The 22,555-nt window shown below is 41.7% G+C and overlaps 1 protein-coding gene across 1 annotated transcript in view; it reads left to right on the plus strand.

The window, feature by feature from the left end:
• Positions 1-22,233, plus strand: part of KLF7 (Kruppel like factor 7) — a 65,487-nt gene extending 43,254 nt beyond the window's left edge. Inside the window, exons 4-5 of the mRNA XM_030018793.2 lie at positions 6,609-6,732; positions 13,678-22,233. Of these exons, the coding sequence (XP_029874653.1) occupies positions 6,609-6,732; positions 13,678-13,729 (176 nt within the window). The 3' untranslated portion in view covers positions 13,730-22,233. The remainder of the gene's footprint in view (positions 1-6,608; positions 6,733-13,677) is intronic.
• Positions 22,234-22,555: the final 322 nt, after the last annotated feature.

The raw sequence follows: 22,555 nt of genomic DNA on the forward strand, positions 1-22,555 counted from the left end.
CACTTTTCTTTGCATGGCTCAGGCCCCCACAGCTTCCCTATAGGAGAAATCCAGGCGAGAAATCTTGCATTTAATTCCTTTTTCAGTTGTAACTTGCAAATTGTCTGGTTCTCCAGGAACACCAGTCTTGGAGCAAGTGTAGCTAAAGCTGTCTTTCAATACATATTTTTAGCCATTGAGGCTTTTAGAACCAGTTTCATTTTGAATAGTTTTTAAATCATAGATTTTAAAAAGGAAGGAAATGTTTTGTGTTTCTCTCATAAAACCTTTTTTTTTGGATCCTGAAACTATATGTAAATAATTCACAGTGGATTAGAACACGTGGTGATTTTTAAGGAGGTGCTTCTGTTGTTTTCTAAAGACACTTTTGCATGCTAGTTTTATGTAGTTACGTAGCATGATATTAAGGAGCTCTTAAAACATAGTATAACAAATATCTTACTTGAATGGCCTTCAAGATGTGTATACAGATAGGATTTGCAATTTTTTCCCTCAGTTTCTTTAAGCATTTTTTGCTAAATTAATTATACTGACAAAAGGAGTCCCATGACTGTACCATGTTTTAGCCTGTACCTCTCCTGTACCACGGAGAGATACCAGCAAGGATTTTGACTGTGATTCTCCTCTGAAGTTCACTGCAGGACTGTGGGCTTAAACTACTTGATTGTTTTACTAAGTGCACTGTAATTGACGTATGCTTGTGGTGTGGTGTTTAAGGTGGGGTGCAGGGGAGGGATGAGGAAATAGAGATGGATGGATAATCATAATATCTTTGTTTACTTCTAATTCTGTAAAGATACAGGGTGAAACTCAAGCCTTAATGGGCATTTTTCCAATGGCTTTGATGGAGCCAGGATTTCACCCCACAGCATTGCCAACTGTGTGATCTTATCGTGCACATCCCAAAATCTGGAGGGTTTTCTTAAAGTCCCTGCTCTTGAAATCCAGGGAACAGAGAGCAAACTCCTTTCTCTGTATTTCGTAATGTTTCTAGCCTGCAGGGCTGCAAAGAGAAGTTTAAAATCATGGCCCTAGGTTATCTACAAAGCAGAAGGCAAATGATCTCTAAATATTATTGTTTTCTTCTTTAAAATCTCATTATTTCTATGGGAGATTGGACTCGTGACTTTTTAACCCTTGGGGCTAAATAATGCACACAGGAGATGTATAATATGCCCAGTGTCCATTGTGTGCTGTACTTTTGTGATCATAACAGTGTCCTCAGCTGATCTCGGTTATGCACCTCTGCATCGTGTAACCTAATGTTTCTATTAATCAGTCTGTGTTGAAACAGCACTGTGAGATGTCTGTAGCAAATGCTGCCTTACTCCTTGTACAAAAGAAATATCCCTGGGACTTAGAGGGTGCCTGCAGGATGTAGGCGGCAGGGACAGGGAGTCTCTGGATTTTGAGAAGAGACAACATCCCCACTGCTGTGTTTTGTGAAGGAATATTTATTGCGAAGGCTTGTATAGGGTTTACAATTAAGTATGTGTTGGAGAGAAAACCTAATGTTTTCTGTTTTGTGCCTGGAGAGCAAAGATACAGCTGCCTGCAGCTGAGCTGCTTGCCTAGCCCCCTGTACCATCAAAGGAGAGAAATTCACCTCCGATTCCAGTCTGACTGAGGTCTGATGTGTCACACTCTGCACATGCCTTTGCCTCCCCATCAACTTGAAAAAGGGCCATAGGTGGCTATTTCAGATGATGGCTTTCAATATCTAAGGTTGCGTGAGGCGAAACTCACCAAGACTGCCAGAGGCTAGAAAATGGAGGGAGAAGTCCCAAGGACCAGTGCGGTGTCTCCATCACAGAACCAGCCCAGCTCTATCAATCATGTTTTGCTGGGAACCTGGTGTCTGTTTACCACAGTAGTGTTGCTGGGATTGTGTGCTTGGCTCTCGTATTTTCAAATGATAAATTTTTGGCTTTCAAGAGAAAGCTATACCAATCTTTTGTTTATTTTTGTAACTAGGTGCCTAATATTTAGTCTTGCATTTGTCTTAGTCACCAAAGGAATAGTGACCCGATTTCAGGGCTGCCAAAGTCTGATGGATTTCTGTTATGACTTATAAATTCTAGCTTCACTATTGCATGCTTCCCATAAATTTGCAAAGGTCTTTGTCCTCCAGTTAAAGATTGGACCAGGCTGTATGAAATAAAGAGGATGGAGGGCCAGACTGTACTGAAGTGTGCTTTGGAGGTACTTTTAGAAGAAGAGCTAGGTTGTGTGAGATGCCATAAACGGAAATGAAACAGCAAGCCTATTCCCCAAGTACCCCAGTCTCAGGGTATGAAAACACTGTCCAGGAAGAAGAAGAGATTAAAATGGGCTATGGACCATAGGACAGAGCCACAATGAAGAGAGGCTGCTTCACAGAAGTATGCGGTCACAATGGACTGGAACCCTAAGGCGTATCTGAAGGGCTAATAGCGTTTCTGTACCACTAACTTTTCTGATCATAAGGTCCTTCTAGATCAGTAGGTTTCAGCACGGTGCTCTGTGTGCTTGCAGGCATGCGCAGGCTGCTTCTCGGGGGTCCTCAGTAAGCAGCTAAGGGTGTGTCTATGTGGGTGTTTTCTGGTGGTCAAGTGTCCCCTTTTGAGGTGAGTCTTCTGGTTGCCCCCATTCGCTGTGCTTTGGTTCAGCCTGGCCGGAGCGCAAGCATGGTTTTGGATGGCCTGTCCCAAGAGGTGCTCGGCAAGCACACAGCTGGCACGCTTGACCTACGGATGGGCTCAGGCCACAGGACCAGGCTGTGGCTAGCCAGAAATAACACTCTTCAAACGCACGCAGTGAGGATGTTGGGTCCTGCGTACCCACTGTTTCACTCTGCAGCTCTCCTTTACTGTGCTGCACTGCTCTCTGATGCACATGCTGCCCACGGAAAGTGGAATGTGGTCAGCAAGCTTGAAATCACTAGGTAGCCATCTCCACCTCCCAGGGAAAAAATTGGAAAAAGCTGAAAGCCACTATTCTGGGTCAGTTCTAGAAGATTTTCCATAAGCAAATGGTACATTGTTTTAACACTAGTGTTCATCTCAGAAAATTGCATAATTCACTGCTTGAATGTGTGTCTGCATTGCTGGCTGCCAGCCCTTCCCAGGTGCATTTGCGGATGCGTGAAAGCTGAACCAGCCCCACGGTGTCAAGCATGTTCTGAACTGAAACAGCTGAGTATTTAACAGCTGCATATCTGGGTATTGGCTTCTTTTCGGGTATGCATTGGCTCCTCCGTTGAGTGCATTTGTATAAATGTGGATTTATGGATTTGTTTAAGCACTGCACAGATCCTTGTGTTGAATAAAGGTGACTTAAGGAGTAGAGCCTCCTTCCTGGGAGTGGCTCGCAGGCACGAGTTTTAAGGTTATTAATTTTGAGGAATTAGAGCCTGAAAAAAGTGAGTGTGGCACAGCTCCGTGATGTTCCTGTTTTTAATTGGATTTTGAAGCTTATAATTAATTTGTTAAAAAGGGGGAGATCCTGGCCCTGTAGAAGTGAGTGGGAGTTTTGCCATTGCCTTCAGCAGAGGAGGATTTCACCATCTATCCTTTTACTATTGCTAATCCTCTGCAACAACAGAAGAGCAGCCTGGCACATGGAAAGGATCTTTCCCATTTCTTCTTCTCCCTGCTGTTGCCAATAGTGAGGTAGGAGGACCCTCCCCCCCTTCTCTGTTCCCATGCTTCCTACATATGTGCATCTTGGCAAGACACGCTTTCATTTCATTTTCGGGTAAGGTGAAAGCAGCCATTAAAGAAGCAGTTTGTTCTTAGTCTTCACGTGCAGAGATACGGAGGTCTCTCTCCTCCTGCCCTCTCATGTTTTTGAGTAGCTGCAGGAGGGCAGGAAATCTAACCTCTTTGAGGTCTCTGGGTCAAGGAGCCGTCTGACATGGCTTTAAAGGTCACCGTGCTCCTTTGCGTTTATCTTGTGCTGTGTGGAGCACTGTATGCCAGCATGCTGTCTGGAGCACAAAGAGGTACTGTCTGACATTTTGTGGAACGGGGCTTGAGTTACAGAGGAAAAGCATCTGAAAACAAACTCAGCTCAGGGCTGTGCAACGCCAGACCAGGAACACTTGAGAGAGGAGCCCCTGCAGCAAGTAACAGAGATATGTGGCATCCCATGGGTTTACCAGTAATCATGCTTGGCATTTCTGTCTCTCGTAACCTATATATAGCACTGTACATTTTCAAAACTCTTGACAAATGTTAACAAGCCAAACTCGGCTTCAGTCCTAATAGCCCTTGTTTCACAGAAAGCCCGGGATGTTTTTCCTTCACCCTTCTGCTCTGTAGGCGACTGTATCCTTCAGACTGGCTGTACCTACCAGATTTGGCTGAGCAGCCGTCTTCTGCGTTTGCTTTACAGCTTGTGTAGCAAACATGCACTGCAAGGCGGTTTGTCCGCCTTGCTGACTCCACTCTAAGGTAGGCACTAGAGAGCGTCAGAGAACTGAGGAAGCTGAATTATCATCGAGGATTGTTTACTGACAGCTTTTAAATATAGTGCATGAACTGTTCAGGCAAAACTGGTGCGCCATCATCGACATGACCAGGGCTGGGGAAATCCCTTTTCTCTGAGAAAGGGAGATCAGATGCAGTATGCCAGGTAGGATGTCAAGGGCTGGCGGGGGAGAGCACTGCAACTGTAGTTCTGGGGCCAGCACTGGTGACAATGTTTGAATTACATACAGTTGAGTAACCAGCCCAGAAACAAGACACCAGCACTTGGCTCTCTAACAAGAAGTTTCTTGCTTTTTTTTTTTTCCCTGAAGAAGTCCTATTAAAAGAAAAAAAGAACAAAAGGCAAGTCTGCAGAGATGACCAGGCAGGCACAATCTAAGTGGGGTGGTGTTATTGTTGGCTCAGTCCATTGTCCTGTTGGGCATTTTCCCATGGTGGACTGCGGCACACAAACAGAGACATCCAGGCTGGCCTTTTGGCATTCAGGGACTGAGGGACAAATGGATAATTTGGCAAAGTCTTGCCGGCTGCTGCCCCTCTTCATTGCTTCACCCCAATGAATCTTTTAATTGAGCTACTGAGCCAAAGAAACTTCTCAGAGGCCAGTAAAATGGCTCAACTCCAGTTAACGTCTCAGCCCACTCTGCTGTTCTCTGTGAAGCAGAGCTGCCTGTGCAATAAGAAGTCTGCAGAAATTCACTCACCAGAGAACAGCTTTTTTTAAAATGTATTTTGACGCAATTCTCTTGCCCTTTTCACTTTTCTTGCTCTTTTGGCCTCTCCAATTTGTCACCTTGAAATACATAGATCTCCCATAATCAGATCTCACTCCTTTACTTGCTGAATAGACATACCAAATATAAAAATCTGCGTCTCTGCACTGAGAAATTTGTCTGCTGTGGCCAAGTGATTGTTTCACGTGACTGGCATAGAGAAATCATACGGACTGCAACTTCAGTTTGGTCAGTGGTGGGTTTTTTAAGATCAGCTTCTTAGCAATTTTAAGAACAAATAAATAAGTAATAATCCCTTCTCTGTTTATAATACCCAGGTTAGAAGCTTGGTAGTGAAAGTGATTTCTTACTTGCATTTTATCTCAACTCCCTCCTCTTCTAATGCACCCATACAGTGCTGACTGCGTGGGCAATAGTGACATGGAGTTCATACAGGAGGAGATGCACTAGAGCATGTGTTCTGGGGGGCAGATGATAAATTTGCATGCACACGAATACATGTACACTGAATAGGAAAAGGGGAGGCATGAGACCTTGGAATTCTTCATCAGAAGGTGTTAATGACTCCATGGATGTTACACCATGGCAGACTTTGATCCGCAGAGACTGGTTTGCATTAGAAGATAGGTAGACATGAACACAGCAGACCAGAATCTCTCCTGTTTTAACACTGCACTGTTTCACCACCTTCAGTGGTATGGTTAATATTTTGGGGCAGAATAACAGCTGGTAAAGGTGTAGTGCAAAAAGCCTGAAGGACCAGCTGATTTAAAGAAGAAAATATTTCTCCTCTCGCAGTCACTGTCCTGATGCATAGTTTCTTGAACCAAGGAACAGTTTTTGTTGTCAGAAGCAACTAAAGAAGGTGCAGTCCTAGGGGGTAGTGGGTGTGAAAACTTGAGAGGAACAGAAGTGAGTCTGGCCACATCGGGGGTAAATGGCAGCTGGGGTAAAGCATGCGATGCAGTAGTGGTGGTCACTCTGGAGTGGTGCACACCTGCAGTGTGTTCAGGTGTTAGTACAGCCACTCACAGGTACCACAGTAATTCATCTGGCAAGGGTAGAGTGAGCTGAAAAGTTGGCTGAAAATCAGGCTCCAGCCACACAGCAGGGCAGGCATTTGGGGACGTTCTGAGGGCTGCTTTGAAGAGTAATTGACTGGTTTTGTTAGAAATGGAAAATAAAGTTGTGCAAGAATTTTACCAGCAGTAAAATTTGGGCTGGATCCATCCTCAGTACAATGCATCATAAGCCCTAAGTTGTTTCCATCCCACACTAGCCATGAATTGTGTGACGGGCTAACCTGCCTGAACGGGCAGAGGCATAGGTGGGAGGACACACGGCTTGCAAGTTGAGTGCTCAGTAATCCTGCTCCACGCTGACTGTTCTCTCCTCCCCTCTGCAGGTGAGAAGCCTTACAAGTGCTCGTGGGAAGGGTGCGAGTGGCGTTTTGCACGGAGCGACGAGCTCACGAGGCATTACAGAAAGCACACGGGTGCAAAGCCCTTTAAATGCAACCATTGTGACAGGTAATGCAGCTGCCTAACACGGTGTTCAAGCAACATGTGGACTTTGTGAGTGGCATGGAGCCACCAGCTCCCCGAGACAAGAGACCTGGCTCCCAGCAGAGAGGCCCCTTCTGGCCTCCTGTCCCAGTGCCTCAATCCCCGAGCCAAGGAGGGCCCCTCCACTCTGCCCCTGTCCTCTCTGCCTGAGCGGCCAGGCAGACTGGCAGAGGGGGGAATACTTACTAAGCAGCCTAAGCTGTTTCCATCCCACAGCACAGAGAAAGATGTGGGACCGGGTGTAGGTCTGACTGAAACCTGCTGGTGTCAGTTGTGGGCACAAGATTCAGTCCACAGGGCAGCTCTTGTCAACACTCTTAAAGCAGAAAAGACACCCAGAGGGCCCTAGACCGCTTCAGTGATGGACCTCTCAACAAAGCATCTCCACAGCTTTCCGTCTCCTGGTCCTATAAGCCTGGTGCCCTCACAAAGGCAGAGCTCCCTCTGTTTGCTCTGCGTCAAGGACTACCCCAAACACCACTGCTGGCTGCCTGCATTTTGGCAGGGTGGGCCTCACAGAAGCAGTGGGCCTCACAAGTACGTGGATGTATGACAGAGTGGGAGGGAGTTGTGCCACAAGTGCCTCAAATCTATAGGAAACCTCTAGGAAAAAAGCACTTAATTTCTGTATGATCATTGTCTTCACTTACCGCTGAGTCCAGGGCTCCATGCTTCCCCAGATGTAACAGGGGAGAGTCAATAAAAGACAGCAAAGGGCATCATTTTCAAAAGCAGAAGAGTGATTTAGGCACATCTTACAATTCAAGTTCATGGGGTTGTTTTGTGTAGGATCAGTGATCTCTGCACATTCCTGCTAATTAGCGAATCTTTTCCTACAGTTTTAAATCTCACCCTTGACATCTGTTTGATGTGGGAAATACTCTGCACCTTCATTCTGTGTGGGCCCAGATTTAAGAGCCTGACAGGTGCCCAGAGCCAAGGTTCCTAAAGAGCCTGTCATGCGACAGTCCTCCTCTGGGCGCTCAGAAGTGAGAAGCCAGTTTTGCCTGGTGAGCTGAGCACCCAGCAGCTCCCAGTGAGAGCCATGGTTGCTGCTGCTCACTGCTGATTCCTTTTTGCAGTCCTCACTGCTTTAGCTGCTTGAATGAATGATGAACTCGTCTGAAAAATCTGGTCATCCTTGCTTGGTGCTGAGCATTTTTGAAAGCCGGGTTCTTTGAATTTAGAAACAAAACCAAAAGAAAACCCTCCTCCCCATCCCCAATCCCAATTGATAAGAAATTAGGGTGGAGCAAAAGCAATTACCCCTGTAATGACTCTTGACAGCACTGACAAGATCGAACAATGAGCACTTCTCCCCCTTGCACCCCCCCAGCTGGAGATTGGCAGTGCCCTGGGTGAAACCTGGATCCACTATTGAGTAATCAAATAATGTGCTTGCATCTGAACATGTTATCCAGCTAATCCTATTTATATATATTTTTAAAAGAGGCTTAAGAAAATTACCCATCTTTTTAATGCAGCACTAAGGTTCTCTGCTCTGATAAGGAAACATTTTGTAATACAATAAAGGCTCTAGGAAGCCTCTGGGTACACCAGAGCAGCAGAGAACATGCGTGGAGAGAGGATGTGTGGGACATAAACAAGGGACCCCATCCTTTTATGGGAAGGAAATTTGATCATTTTCACATCCTGCCTTTCCAAGAGCTTCATCTCCTTAAGTGCTCTTCTGCCCTTGTCTCCCCTCTTCCCGTCCCCCTTCCCCCATGGAGGGCTTCCTCTTGGATTATCTTTTGTTTTATCCCTGGATTATTTTTTGTTTGATCAGAATGGGGGACAGGATAAGCCAAGTAGGGACCTGTGGAGTTCTGCTTTTGTATAAGCACCTCTGTGAAGGAGAACAGTTATGTTCTCCGTTTTAAATGTAAAGCATTGCCTTTCTCTTTTCTTTCCTCTGAAGAACAAACTAACCATCCTGGCCCCACAAACACACACACGCACACACACATGCACACAAAGCCCCAGGGTTTCTGTGTCAGGACAGACAATATTTTTAGCAGAGATCTAAAGAAATACAGTCAGTATTTTTAACTCCTCAGTCTCTTTCAGCCCTTTGTTAAGTATTCATTCATCTCCCTCTACTATTATCCCTTCCTACCTAGGTTTTTTCTTTGGCAGCCAACTCAGTCACTGCAGTTAAGAGATGTATTCCTGCAATCATCTAATGCATTTTCTGCTCTTCAGCTGAATCTGTAGATGAAGGAAAAATACTTATTAATAAGTTAAGAGTGCTGGGCATTGTGCACTGTTAAACTCCATGCACATACCATCTGTGTGTGGTGGTAGGAGACAGATTGGTCTTTACTCTCCCAGTCAGTTGTGCAAGCTCATAGAGTGACTGCCTGTTCTTCTTTTGGCCCACTCTGCCATACCACTATTTTTCCTTCTTTTCTCATTCACAGATCTCTCTACTAACCACCTATTGCAGATGTTACCTCAAGCAAGCACTGAAACATGTGCCTAAATTTGTCCTTAGCTGTTTAGGCAGACTTTTAATGTTAAAGACCCCCTTCCTGAGCCAGGGTTCCCAGCTGGAGAACAGTTTCTCCATATTTGAACTGCTACCCTTTATTGCACCCACCATTATTGACAGGAGTTGTGGTCACTCCCTTAGACATCCAGGCTTGCTACACTTTAAGGAGCCTTTGGAGTTCTTTTAACAACACTGACATAGCACAAAACATATGCCTATTGTTCAGAGGTGAAGGCCATACCTTGGCAATCAGAGCATGAAAGTGGTGATTCAAAGAGCAAAGAAAGGGGATGTTGTGCACACAGTCTGGCTGCAATTCCCTTCCCAGGCTGTTTTCAGATGTGTTTGTGTCTGACTTTCTGGCTGACATCAAAGGGATATTAAATATCCTCTTTGTACAGGTCAATTTTTAAAGCAAAAGAGATAAGAAGACGTGATTCTCTTCTGCTGTCCCAGCCCTATCCCAACACCATACAGCCCACAGATCACATTGTTAGTTATAGCTGGCAAACTACCACTGGTTTGAGTAGCACCATATGTACTGCAAATGGTGTGTGGTTTGGTGGCAGCAGGGGAGAAAGAAGAATCAGCAAAAGTGGTGTGGAAAGCAGTGTACAAGTCCCTAGTGCCTTCCAGACATCAGGGATGTGCTGGTTATTAGCATTCCCCAGGAATTTTGCTCTTCAGAAACACAGGGTAGGGTTATGTTCCTCACACAGTGCAAGCCCTTAGCTGTCCAAGGGGAAGAGGAAGACTGGGTAGTGACACTCACTTGTTCTGCATAAATATGTGTTTAGGAGATAGCAGCTTAGTGCTAGACTACTGGGGTATATATTCCTCTGTGTGTGTGTGTGCACTCGTGCACACGTGGTTTTCTTTTTGACAGCAAGCTAAGAGCACACTTAGCTGGAATGAACACATCCCACAGTGGAGAATCCACAGCTGGTAAGAAAGATGGCTGAGCAATATATTCTCTTCTCATCGTAGTTACCTTCCCTCTTTCTCCTGCAGAGGCTTCAGTGCCGAACAGTACTGTGTTGCTAAGGAGATAGAGCAAAAAGAGAAAGGAAGGAATCATGTTTGGGAGCAGGGAATTACATATCACACGTTACTGTATGACTTTCAGAATTAGGGTATCTTATTCTAGCATAAACTGTCCTTTCTAGGAAGAGCTGGACTGGGGGAGAGATGGTGGGGAAGACTGTGATGGGCCCACGTACAATGTGCAGAGCTGGTGTTTGAACTGGAAGAAGCGTAGAGCCAGAGTTGTGGAGCAAGGTCTTGTCTCACAGGCAGGACTAGAGACCAGCAAGCTGCTGTTTTTTAATTTGTGAAGGAAGGAGTTTCCCTTGACAGCTTATCCTGTGGAGCCTCTTCCACTGCTGCCTGTAGTCCCAGAAGGAAAAAAAATGTGTCCACTGACCAATAGCTTTTTTTGGCAGTGTGATTTAGCTGCAGAATTTTGTAGGGATTGTTTTACTGATGAAAATAAATGTCCACATCCACCAGCCTTACCAAGAGATAGAACTAACCAAATTAGTCAGCAGGAGAATGTGAAGAATTAGTATTGTACCATTTTATTAGCTATAAACTAGCAAATGTGGTACCACTTTATTAGCTATAAAAATATTCTAGGGCCAAAAAATATACTAGATGCTAATACTGTGGTTACTGATGTGAAACAATGTATTGAATCCACATTTTTAACAGAACTTGCTGTGCTGTGACTCAGCATACTTTTTCCTGGGTTGCATGTATAATAGAGACAACTGGAGAGGAAAAGCCATGCTTGGGTGGTGGTCTTACGACTAGTCCTAGACTGAAGTGCCAGCTGGTGCATGTCTTTTTGGCAGGCACTCAAGCTGTTGTTTTGTTTTGGCAGCCCTTGTAGCCAGAGCATGCTGCTTTCTCAGTTTAGACTGACGAGAGAGATGTTGGTCCAAGGATGTATTTTGGCACCCTAGGGCTAGAAAATTCTAGCTGTGCTGAGCCTGCTGTGTTGAAAGCCAAGTGTCCATTGTCAGATTCACGTCTGTCTCGCTGTGCTTCATGTCGGAGCTTGGAGGAATGCAGCCTCTGTCCTATTTTGAAGTCTTTCTTTTTAATTTTTGCCACTCTGAAGGTATTAACCCCCTTGTAAGCTGCTACAAATCAGTAGAGAACAGCTGACTTGAGCAGAGCTATGTGCATCCACAGAAGATGGTATCTAGCTTTTCTTGCGAAACTTGCCTTCTTACAAGGTTTCTGTGTCTTAAAAATGCACCTCTTGATCGCTCATCTCTGTGTGTAGATGCAGATAGATTGCCTGTGCAGGGGAATACTGCCAGCAGGACAGAAAAGATCCCCTAACTATTTAAAATCTCTTCATTTTTATAGTTGTTCTCTTTCTCAGCCTTTCTCTGCTTAGGGTGTTTATCCTCTGGGTGTTTGCCGTTAGATTGGGTGTTCTTTTTTTTATCTTCGGTTTTTGGCTTTTTTTACTGAGTAGTTCAATTCATTCTTTTACCTTCTTCTTTCTGAAAAATACGAAATACTCAACTACTGGTTTCTTGGAAATACATTCACTGCCCATGTATGAGCTATCCAGATTCTCACAATAAGCCATTTGGGTATTCTTCAGACCAGTATCGGTGGCTCTTTTATACTCTAAATCTGTGCGGCAGTGAAAAGACATTCCAGGCAAGTCAGTTCTGGAAGTAGCTTTTCATGGTGCCCCTCAGAGCCTACAAAAACAGTTTTCTCAAAAGCCACAGATATGTGGGGTTTGTGCGATATTTATAATAGATGTTTTTTGGTATTAGTAAAAATAAATAAGCCAGTGTCTTGTGGCTTAGGGTGGAAAGAAGACAAGCCAAGATTTGCAGGGAACTTGGAAACCTCCCGTTTTTTAGTGCTCAACTTGAAGTATCTAGTAGAAGTTTAATTTCTGAGAGTGTCTGAGTCCTGCCACTCTGACAGTCAGGCTCCATTTTAGGGCCTTGGGGTAGGCAGTCCAGAACCACTGCCTGCTTGTCCTGCAGTTTGCTCTCTGGTGCCGTACGTATCTTTAATGACACTGTGACAGTGGGTGTGAAATGTGTTGGTTCTTTCAATCCCATTTCTAATGGGTATGAAGTTGACAAAATATTCTTGCTTACTGGCAGTCTTGATAAAATGGGGTATATATTGAATGATGGAGAAGAAAAACACTTGTCCTCCTGAGAACTTATTCCCCTGATCACTCTGACAATATCTTCGTGAAGTGCCTGAATTTGGGCTGCTGTTCCTGCTGCTGTGAGTGCCCTGCAGCATGTCTACTACAAGGCAGCTGTTTTAGAATATTAATTCCTGATTAACTCTTTGTGGGGTTGCTCTTTTCCTGGAGTAAGTGTGCTTTATTCTGAGTATCTTAACCCAGTTCCCAAGTGGATTAAGTCATTTCAGAAGAAGGCAATCATAAGCCTTTAGAGAGGGAGTTAATCAAGAATACATGCTTCATTTCAAATTCATGCCCTACCTTATTCTCAATTAACTGCATGTTTAGACCAGCCCTAAAACTCAACTAGTTCTCTAGGGTCGCCACTCTAAGTCCGTCTCATCAGCATCCATCTACATGTTCAAAATGTCAAAACATTACATTTTCTTATAAGACGGAGAAGAATGGCTTTGTGGATAAAGAAATGAAGTTGAAAGCTGAAGTCCTGGCATTTTTTTTCTGGTTTTACTATACTTCTTGTGTGATTTACAATTTCCTTGCCTTCTCTATCTCTCAATTTTCACTCTTACAAAATAAGCATAATACCTTATCTTCTCTCAACATCCTTCAGGGAGACAGTGCTCATCAACATCCACATATTACCACCCAGATTCCCAGCAGAGAGAAAGGGAGAGATATGTAGCCTGAGGGATTATCAGCCTCCAAATTCTGAACCACCTTTCCTTCCAGTTTGGAGTTAGAAATGAGAATTCAGCTTTCAAATCTGGCATTGTACTTTGGTGCTTGTTGCAACTACTGGGCACTTGAGAAAGCTGGTGGTTTTTTAACTGGTGTTGCTGAGTACTTGAGCAAAACTGACTTGTTTTATTTCATTTCTTTATATGCACACACACACTTACAGTAAATATTTTATTTTATACTACAGGTGCATAGATGAGCACTCTTCCCTGATGTTTGACTCAGTGAAAGAAGAGGGAGGGAGGGAGAGGAACAGAGAAAGAAGGAGACTAGTCTGTTTAGCTGCTGAAGAGCCAGGATAGTTGGCCATCTGTGGTCACAGAGGTCAATCACAAAGGATTTGGTGGTGATCCATGGATAATCTAAGGAATGTCTCTAAACTTGGATATATATTTCCTCCTGTACATAAGGAGGAAGGAACAGGAACCCTGTTTTCCCAAATTCTGTATTTATTTCATTTCCCACTTGCTTTATTTTGCAGGTGTTTTTCCAGGTCTGATCACCTCGCCCTCCACATGAAGAGACACATCTAAAAATCAGTCAGCTTGGCATGGATGTCATCTGAGCTAAGTGTTGTGAGATGAAAGTGGAACTCAAGTTACAATGCGCTACCTTGCAGGAGAAGAGAACTTGATCACATGTAATCCTCTGTACAGAGACCACACGCTCACACTGTCATGCACCCAGTTATACTTCAATACGTACATCAGTTCTTTATGCCTTGCCCCAGCTGGATGGGAGAAGATGCAGGCGAGGAAATGGTGTAGAGATTAAGTCAATGAGAAGGAACAATTGCTTACAGTACTTCATCCCTCTTGGATTTGTTTCCTGTTTTTGCCAATGGAAATCAAAGAAAACAGAGGAGGCTTCCCTGCAGGTGGACGGCAGTAGGAGGGGCTTATTTAACTTGCTTCTCAATGCAACTCCATTGGAGAATATGTCGTCTTGAAGTTGCATATTTGTAGCACTAACTTTCTTTTTAAATAGATGGGGGGAAAACAATGACCTAGAAAACCAAATCCCAGTTTGGTAGCCAAAATTAACCTCTTGGTTCATTTGTTCTTTGTCTGAGAATTCCTAATGTTCAGTGCGTCAGACTTCTCACAGACACTTTGACCTGTCTTGGTTATGGTTCTTCTTCCTAGAACTGAGCTATTGAGATCCTTTTAAGTCAATACCAGTGGCCTTAATGGCAGTAGACTGTGGAGTGACACTTGTGACACAAATATCCTCTTTTTGGCCTGAGTTTATGTAGACTTCACGGAGGACTATATTTTTGTTGGTTGTTTTTATTTTAATTTTTGTTTTGGCTATTGCACAACATATGCACTAGGGACTCTGGAAGCTGCTGCCATGATGGCTAAGTGGCCAAGGGATAAACCCCTGAGAAACAGCACCTAATATCTCTGTAGGCCTCACCTTATTGCCATAGCTAGGACTTATTGTTTATTTGTTGAACAAAAAACTTTAAAAGCTTATTTGGAAGCTTAAACATTTTTTCTCTTTTGTCCACGAACAAGTGATCTTCAGAACTCCTTGTCTTCACCTGGATATCAGTCTGGGACTGGCCACACAGGCATGACTACAGGATTCCTTCCGCACCATGTGAGCATGTTAGCCACAACCCACAGTGACTTAGTGATGAATTATGTTGCTTTTTCTTGCTGTTCTTCTATTAACCAATTTCAAACATTAGACTTTTGTTTGTGTAAAGAGCACCTGCAGACATTTTAATTTAAAGATAATGTTTGTTGAGCATCTTACACACAAAAAAACCCAAGCCAAAAATCCTGCTCCAGTCTCTGAGTGGGAAATCGAGAACCTCTTCCAAGTACAATGGCTTCATTCAGCATTAGCCTTTTAAAGAAATTATCAAAGTCCTCCTTTTCTATTCATCAAGTTGATGCTGTAGCCCACTCCTATATGAAAAAATGTAACGGTGTGAACGGTGAAGGAAGGGTTGGATTTTACATACAGCAGTGAGGCTTTTCCAAATGATTGGTCTAAAGTATTACTAACCTAGAGGTCCATTTTGGCCTACTGTGTGAACCATCAAGGAGAAGTGGAGGTCTCATGCTCACCCTTCAGTCCTATTGATAATATGATTTCGTTGGCTCAAAGTGGATTGAAGTCTTCATTACAAAAGAAAAACAAAAAAATGTATCTTACTTAACTTGCATTTGAAACTATTTGGCACTGGCCCTGACTCCAAAGACTGCATTTAGGACCATAAAAATGGCCTATGCAAGCAGGCAGGTGGTCATTAGGTTGTATATTTTGTATATTCTGGGACCATCCCTACAAGATGTGTCTAGAAGTGAGACAAAATGGCGCGTGGTCCACAAATGGTTGCTGCTCTTTTATACTGTATTAGCCAACTGCCCTTCTTTGACTGTTTTGACTCATTGACTGTTAAATATTTCCCTTAATTTATGTTTTGGGAGGTAAAACTGTACTCTTAGGGGAAAAAAGAACAAACAAGAAACTCAATAGATGTTTAAGAGCCGTCACCGGGATCCTTGGCACTTGAATTCTCAGCATTTTGCAACCTTTGGTTCCAGTGAGAGATTGAATTTACTCGAAAGATGCTGTTTTTCCTCACAGTTTTCACAAAGCACTGTGACTGTCAACTGAACACTTTGGGGACAGGGGGGAAATACGATGTCTGGCCCATATGGCATGAAATATGGACCAAAATCAAACCATCTTTTAGGGACAATGATGTAACATTCGTGATAAGAGCATGAGAGAGAGCAAGAGAGAGTGAAAGAAAGAAAAAAAAGAAAGAGAGAAAGAGAGAGAGAACGACAATTGAATTTATTCCAAAGATTTAAAACTAACTATACTCTATATGTGTATATATATATGCTTATATATATATGTATACATTTAAAAATTGCGGAGCACTGCTTGCTGACAATCTCGTATTTCTCTACTTCTGTATTTGCATACTTTTTATGGCCATTCCACCCAGCTGTTCCACTGGGACTGAGGGCCCTAGAATCCAATTTATGTTGGAATATATAGAGCATCCTGCCAGATGTCTAATGGGAACTGAAACCTAAGCTGTGTGAAACTGTAGAGCATCCAGTCAGTGCATTAGATTAAAAAAAGGATAAGAGAATCCTAGAATTTCATTACTGTACTGTCCTAAAGTGTGTGCTCTTGAACCCGCCACTATGATATTCATTGGCTGTGAACCTGCATAAATATCCTCCTTTGACCTCTGAACACACCTGCCTTTAGACATGCTGTCAGTAGTCTACAAACCTTAATTATTAAGTGACAGTTTAAGTACCAGACTCTATTTAAAATTGAAAAAATCAAGCAAGACTGTTTATTTACTTCCAGTTGTCATTTATGGCCTTGTTGACATCTTATTTAAATATGGCAGAACAAGGGCCCCATGGAAAAAAACATGCTGAAATATCTGATTATTTTGTTCTAGAGGCAGGCCTACATCTAAATCATGGATCCAAATAGCCTAAAAAAACATAGAGAAAAGGGCAATAGGAGACTTAACCAGATTTAAGATTTCTCAGGCTCTCTCTGTAGCTGGTTTTGAACTCTGAAGCCAAATTTTGAGCTTTGGGACCATCTCTTCTGCTTGTAAAGGGAGATATTTTTCACCTGTATATGTGGTATACTCAGTCAATCTCTGGACTTCAGTTTTGGGGTGCTCATATGCAAATGTCTTAGTCATTACTAAAATTTTGAACCATACCATAGCTGGTATTTTGTAGAAGGACTCTCCATTTTGGAAAGGCATAATTAGTGACACATTCCAGGATTCGTTTTTTACAATGACAAGTTTTGTTTCTTCGCAGATATTTTAAGCTGTGCACTTCAAACTTGTCTAATCTGTTATAGCTTGGTCCTTTTTGGGCCTGTGTCTCCTTGCTAAAGTTGTACAGTTGTCCTCTATTTGTAAACTATGAGTAGAAACAGACTAATGAGGAAACACTAATCCTCTCTGTAAGGCTGCTTGGAAGCAAACCCATAAATAGATGATTTGGTGACAGCTGAGGACCGAGTTATCCAGCTGTGGAAGGGAGAAGCTTAACCTTGTTTCCTTCATGCTAGATTTATGCCTATTTGCAAAAAAGAAGCCAGTATAAGAAAGTCAGATTGTGGTTTCCAAGGCCATGGAACTATAGGATGAGAACAAATTGAGACAAAATTGTGTACATAGAGGAAGCAACTAAAGCTGTTTTTGTGAATAGCTAAAATTTTGGAGCAAAGCAGTCAGTCATAGAATCATGCAGGTGGGAAGGGGCCTCCAGAGGCCATCTTGGCCAACCTCCAACTAGAGCTTGTTGCTCAGGGCCATATCCAGCTGAGTTTTAAATATCCCCAAGGATGGAAATTCTACAACCTCTCTGTGCAAGCTGGTCCAATATTTGACCACCTTTACGGTAAAAAAAAAAAAAAAAAAATTAAAATCCATGTGTCAAGTAGGAATTTTCCATGTTCCAACTTGTTTTCATTGCATCTTCCACTATGCACCTCCAAGAAGAGTCTGGCTTCTTCTCTACACCCTCTGTTAGGTATTTGTAGAGAGCAATAAGATCTGCTCTTACCCTTCTCTTCCTAAGGTTGAACCATGTCTCTCAGCTTTTCTTCATCCTGGAACCTGATGGTCCTGGTGTTCCAGAACCTGATCTCCATGGTGGCTCTCTGCTAGACTCGCTCCAATATATCAATAATTTTCTTGTAACGGGGAGACCAAAACCAGACAGAATATTCCAGATCAAGATGTACTTCATATGTTACAGTGTTGACGTAATTTATTTATTCTGGATTTTTCCATTATCTAATTGAGACAAGCTATACTCTATGACAAGATTTTATTTTGAAAACTGACTTATGAAAAATCATTTAGGAAGTGCCAGTATAAAGATTTTTCTAATCAGATTTGCTGAATCTGTGTATAAAAATATGCTTATAGAAGTATGCTTTCTATACTGCCAGCTCAAGGCCTGGCAAGCAAAATTCTGGTTTTCCAACATAATCACTGCTGTTTTAAGTTAAACAAAATAATGTATTGTTTCACTCATACTATATCAAATATAAAGACACATGATGCTGTATTTTAATCACTTTTTAAACCAAAACAACACTTCAGTGCATCTTTGTTCTGTTTGTTTTTCCCCTTAGGAGATAGAGAGCAACCTAAAATATCACATGTATTTTATAAAGATTGGTCTAACAGAAAAGGGGATTCCAGAGTCCAGAATATTTTTCATTATCCCAGAGTTGTTCTTTTTCAATAGCCAGTACTTAGTCCAGAAAATTTTATTACCTGGATAAATAGGCCAATGAAGAGAAAGGACAGACTGAAATCCTAGATTCTTTTAGTGTCTTGGACAAGGCCCTAAGCAGTCTGATCTAACAAAACTGTTTTTTAAACAGAGGGTTGAATTAGGTGACCTCCAGAGGTACCTTCCAACATTAATTTTTTTGTGTTTCTATGATTCATTTCAGATCTCTCACTGATTAAATGTCTACTGGTTCTAGTTCTTCCCAGTCTTGTGCTGGTGGAACAGACTGTAGGACAGGTCTGTAGTGTTTCTCTCAAACTCTGATAGTTTCATCCTTATTAAACTTTATAAGGCTTCTTCATAAGGGAGACTTAGAGAGGAGGAAATCATGAAAAAACCCCAAACCCTTAGCAAACCAGTTTGAAGCAATGTCATACCATGAGATGTGTCACAGCTGCAGGGACCAACCAGATATTATGGAAACAAGTTTGCTAGCCTGGAAGACCCATGTGATGTCTCAAAAAATGGTTTCCAGGACCTGAAATCTAAGCCAACATATATTTCTACAAAGGTGAACATTCTTTTTTTTTTTTTCCTTCATTCTTATTTTCCTCAGACTTTTTGGAATTGGGTTTACTGTTTTTTTAGGCTAGCACATTTTCACTTAATACGTGGAAAGCACTGACCAAACACAGATGGGGAAGAAGAACCTGAATGCAAGAGGAGCCCCCAGGTCCTTGCTTTTGGAACTGTTTTGACTTCAGGAGTAAAACATAACTAATCACTAGGGTGTATGGCTAAAGTGGAGTTGATCAATATGATAGTTGCAGTGATTGAGTGTATCTTATCTGTGACCTTTCTAATACCTACAGAATCAGGCTTTCTCCTTCATTTTTACCTGGCCCTAGATAATTTGGGCTTTTTAGCTGTCTCTAACACAAAGGTTGCTCCTCCTATTTGACATAGTTTGTTTATCTGTGTACAAAAGAGGTCATAATTGGTGCTTTTGACAAAACTGATGAAAATCCAACTTGCTTAAGTGTTTCCTTTTCTCTGCCTGTTCCCTTAACGTGTGTCAAAATCTTTACATTTAAAAAATAAAAAAAGAGGAAAATTTTGTAAATAATTTTATTTTACTAGGCCAGCACCCAGTGGATCAAGGGCTTTTATTCTTGATTTCATTCAGGACTTGGCACATCCTGTCATTCCATCCAGTAAGACTGTTTTTAAGCTTTCATATCCTGGGTGATGCCTCTAACCCAACTCTCTTTTAAAGTACTTTTTGCTGATTTCAGATAGAATTGCACTTGCAAAGATCCCCACATACCAAGAACAAAAACAATGCTTGACAATAACTCTAGTTAACTCTGTCTTGAAAAATGAAAATTATTTCCTCCCAAGATACTACAACTACTCATTGACAAGTCTTGCCTGTCTTTCATTAGCATTAAATCTATGCCTTCTTGAATGATCATTTTCAGATCAAGCTTGGATATTCTTCTTCCTTTTGTCACATTTGTGTCTCTTTTTATTAATAGTTTAGGGATGACTACTGCAGTCTTTCTCCTCCGCAGCTCTACACTGGCTTCAGCAGCAAGATTTAGCATTCTAAGAACTGTAGAATCTGGCCTACTAGGTACTAAGATCTGTCTTATAAAGCTGAGACTTTCTTCCTCCCTTAGAAGACGTAGTCCAGGACATACTTGTGCTATATAAGTTATATATATAATGATATACTTGTATATATAAATTATATACATAAAAATGTGGAGATGGAGGGGTAGGCTGCCTTTATCACCTCAAGAATGGGTTTCCCTACCTGAAAACTTTCAAATGCAGGCGTCATTTTTCAAACAGGGTTTTATAGTTTTCCTTAATGCTTGTTAATGGCATTTTTGGTGTAATAACTGAAGTTGTAACTCTTTGCGATTTTCAAAATGAAAGCTTTGATGATTTTTTTTAAGTGCTTTGGTCCTAACTTCTATATACTGCCAGAAAACAGGTTCTCCACCCTGACTCTGTGTGGGTGTGGATGTACAACAGTATACCGTATATACCTACACAGAAGAGGAAACTGAGCTACTGACTTACAGTTTGTAGTAGCCAAACGTGCCTATTGCTTTGATTTAGGGAGGGCACTTGCTGTTGCCACTGCATTTTAGGAATCATTTCAGCTTCTGTAGGAAAGTTTTCAACAATGCTGGGAAATACATGTTGCTGTGTACTGTGAATGAGTAGGCTGCAAATTTGGGGGTTGGGAGGGGAGGTGGGAAGGGAGGGGAATGAGGGCTTAGCATGTACACACTAAAAGTGAAATAGAATGGACAGAAAGGTGACAATTTACCCTTTATTGTTGGGCTCTTGGGGAAATGAAAAGCTAACATGCAGTCCCTGGAAGGCCTGATGGCTGAAGGGCTGATCTTTACTTTATATTTTGCAACATAGATTTTACCCGTCGCTCTGTATTTTAAACCCCAGCCCTGTCAGATTCTGGAAGTAGATCAAAACACTGGTTTAAACACTACTTTGTTACCAAGGCCATGTCTCTACCAGGGAAGTTGCTCTACATTAAAATACCAGTCTAGCTAAAATCACTTTGTAGCTGCACCTATTACTTGATTGCCTGGATTGAGTTTGCATTGGCATCCTATGCAGTTAAGCTGAAGTGTAAGAAATGCTTCAACCAATTAAGATACCTCTACAGAAAGGTTCTTGCACCAATTTAAGTACCTGGTTTTGAAATCACTGCGTATAAACCATGACAGCTTTTCTCTTAGAAACAAGGCCTTAGTTTAACTTGTCTACTCATCTAGTTGAAAAAATAATAATAATGCAGGCTGAGATTTTTTTTTCTTGCTTTGCAAAGTGGCCTGTTTTCTTTCTTGTCCTTTGAAACCTTTCTTGCTCTCTACTACACATTAAAGTTTTGTTTGGGGGATTTTTTTTTTAGCAACAACAAAAAAAAGGTATGAATGCTCCCTATTAAAAAAAAAAAAAAAAAAAACAACAAAAAAACAAACCAACATTGCTTGAAGGACTTTCATTTTGCACTATAATTTTTCTTTTACCAGATGTGTCTGACAAGTGCATTTTGGAGATGCCCTCGGTCACGTTCTCTCAGGCCTACTCTGGTATTTCTAATATATCACAGAAGTACCCAATCTTGTAGCCCTCAGTTCTGCCTTTTTTTGACATTTTATTTTTTTTAAGCTTTTTATATATATATATATATATATAAATATATTACTTTGTCAGTTTTTTTGCTGTACAAAAAGTCTTAAGATTTAAAAATATTATTTGTATTATATGATGGTGGTATGTTAATGTTACAAAATTATTAATGAAGAAAAAATTTATTTTTGTTACTGGTCTGTTTCATAATTCTTTTTTAAATTGGTATATTGTAAGATATCTATGCAAAAATGTTATGTGACGCATTTTTATTTAAGAATGTAATATGTGTAATAAACAGTAGAATGTGTTTGGCCCGTCAGTGTTTAGTGTGCCTTGTATATTATTTCTTTATGAAAACTTCTGTGAACAGTGAAATGGCTGTTGAGTATCAGCTAAGGCTATGGTTCTGTAAACAGTTATTGACATAAAATGTATAACTTCTAAGTATGCTTTAGCTTATCAGAATCACATTTTTCAATTTAAATAATTTCTTTTTTTTTAATGTATTTTATCACAGTTCAAGTGTTGCTTATATTCATGCCGTATCAGATGTTGCTTTTGGAAAAGATGTTCAAGAAGGAAGTTCTTATTCTTAAAAGCTGACCAGATTTGGCTTGTAATACTGCTTCTGTTGGAGTCAGTGACTTCTGTTATTTAACAGTTTACACTGGTTGAAGATTTCAGCCAGTATTATTTTTGTAAGAGACACAAAGAACTCTTGCATTGCATTTTCCATGCCTAGCTTTAAACATTTGTCAGTCAGTGGTCAAAATAGGACTAGACTTGGAGGCTCCTGAGCACTAGTGCTATGCTCTAGGCCATGTATCAGGCTGTCTCACAGGAGTGCAGTATTGTTCTCTTTCCCCCGCCTCAGTCATTTAGTCTCCCTCTTTAATGTCTGCAAAATTGCAAGCACAATTGAAT

Source organism: Aquila chrysaetos, chromosome 6, assembly GCF_900496995.4.
Source record: "Aquila chrysaetos chrysaetos chromosome 6, bAquChr1.4, whole genome shotgun sequence".
NCBI lineage: Eukaryota > Metazoa > Chordata > Aves > Accipitriformes > Accipitridae > Aquila > Aquila chrysaetos.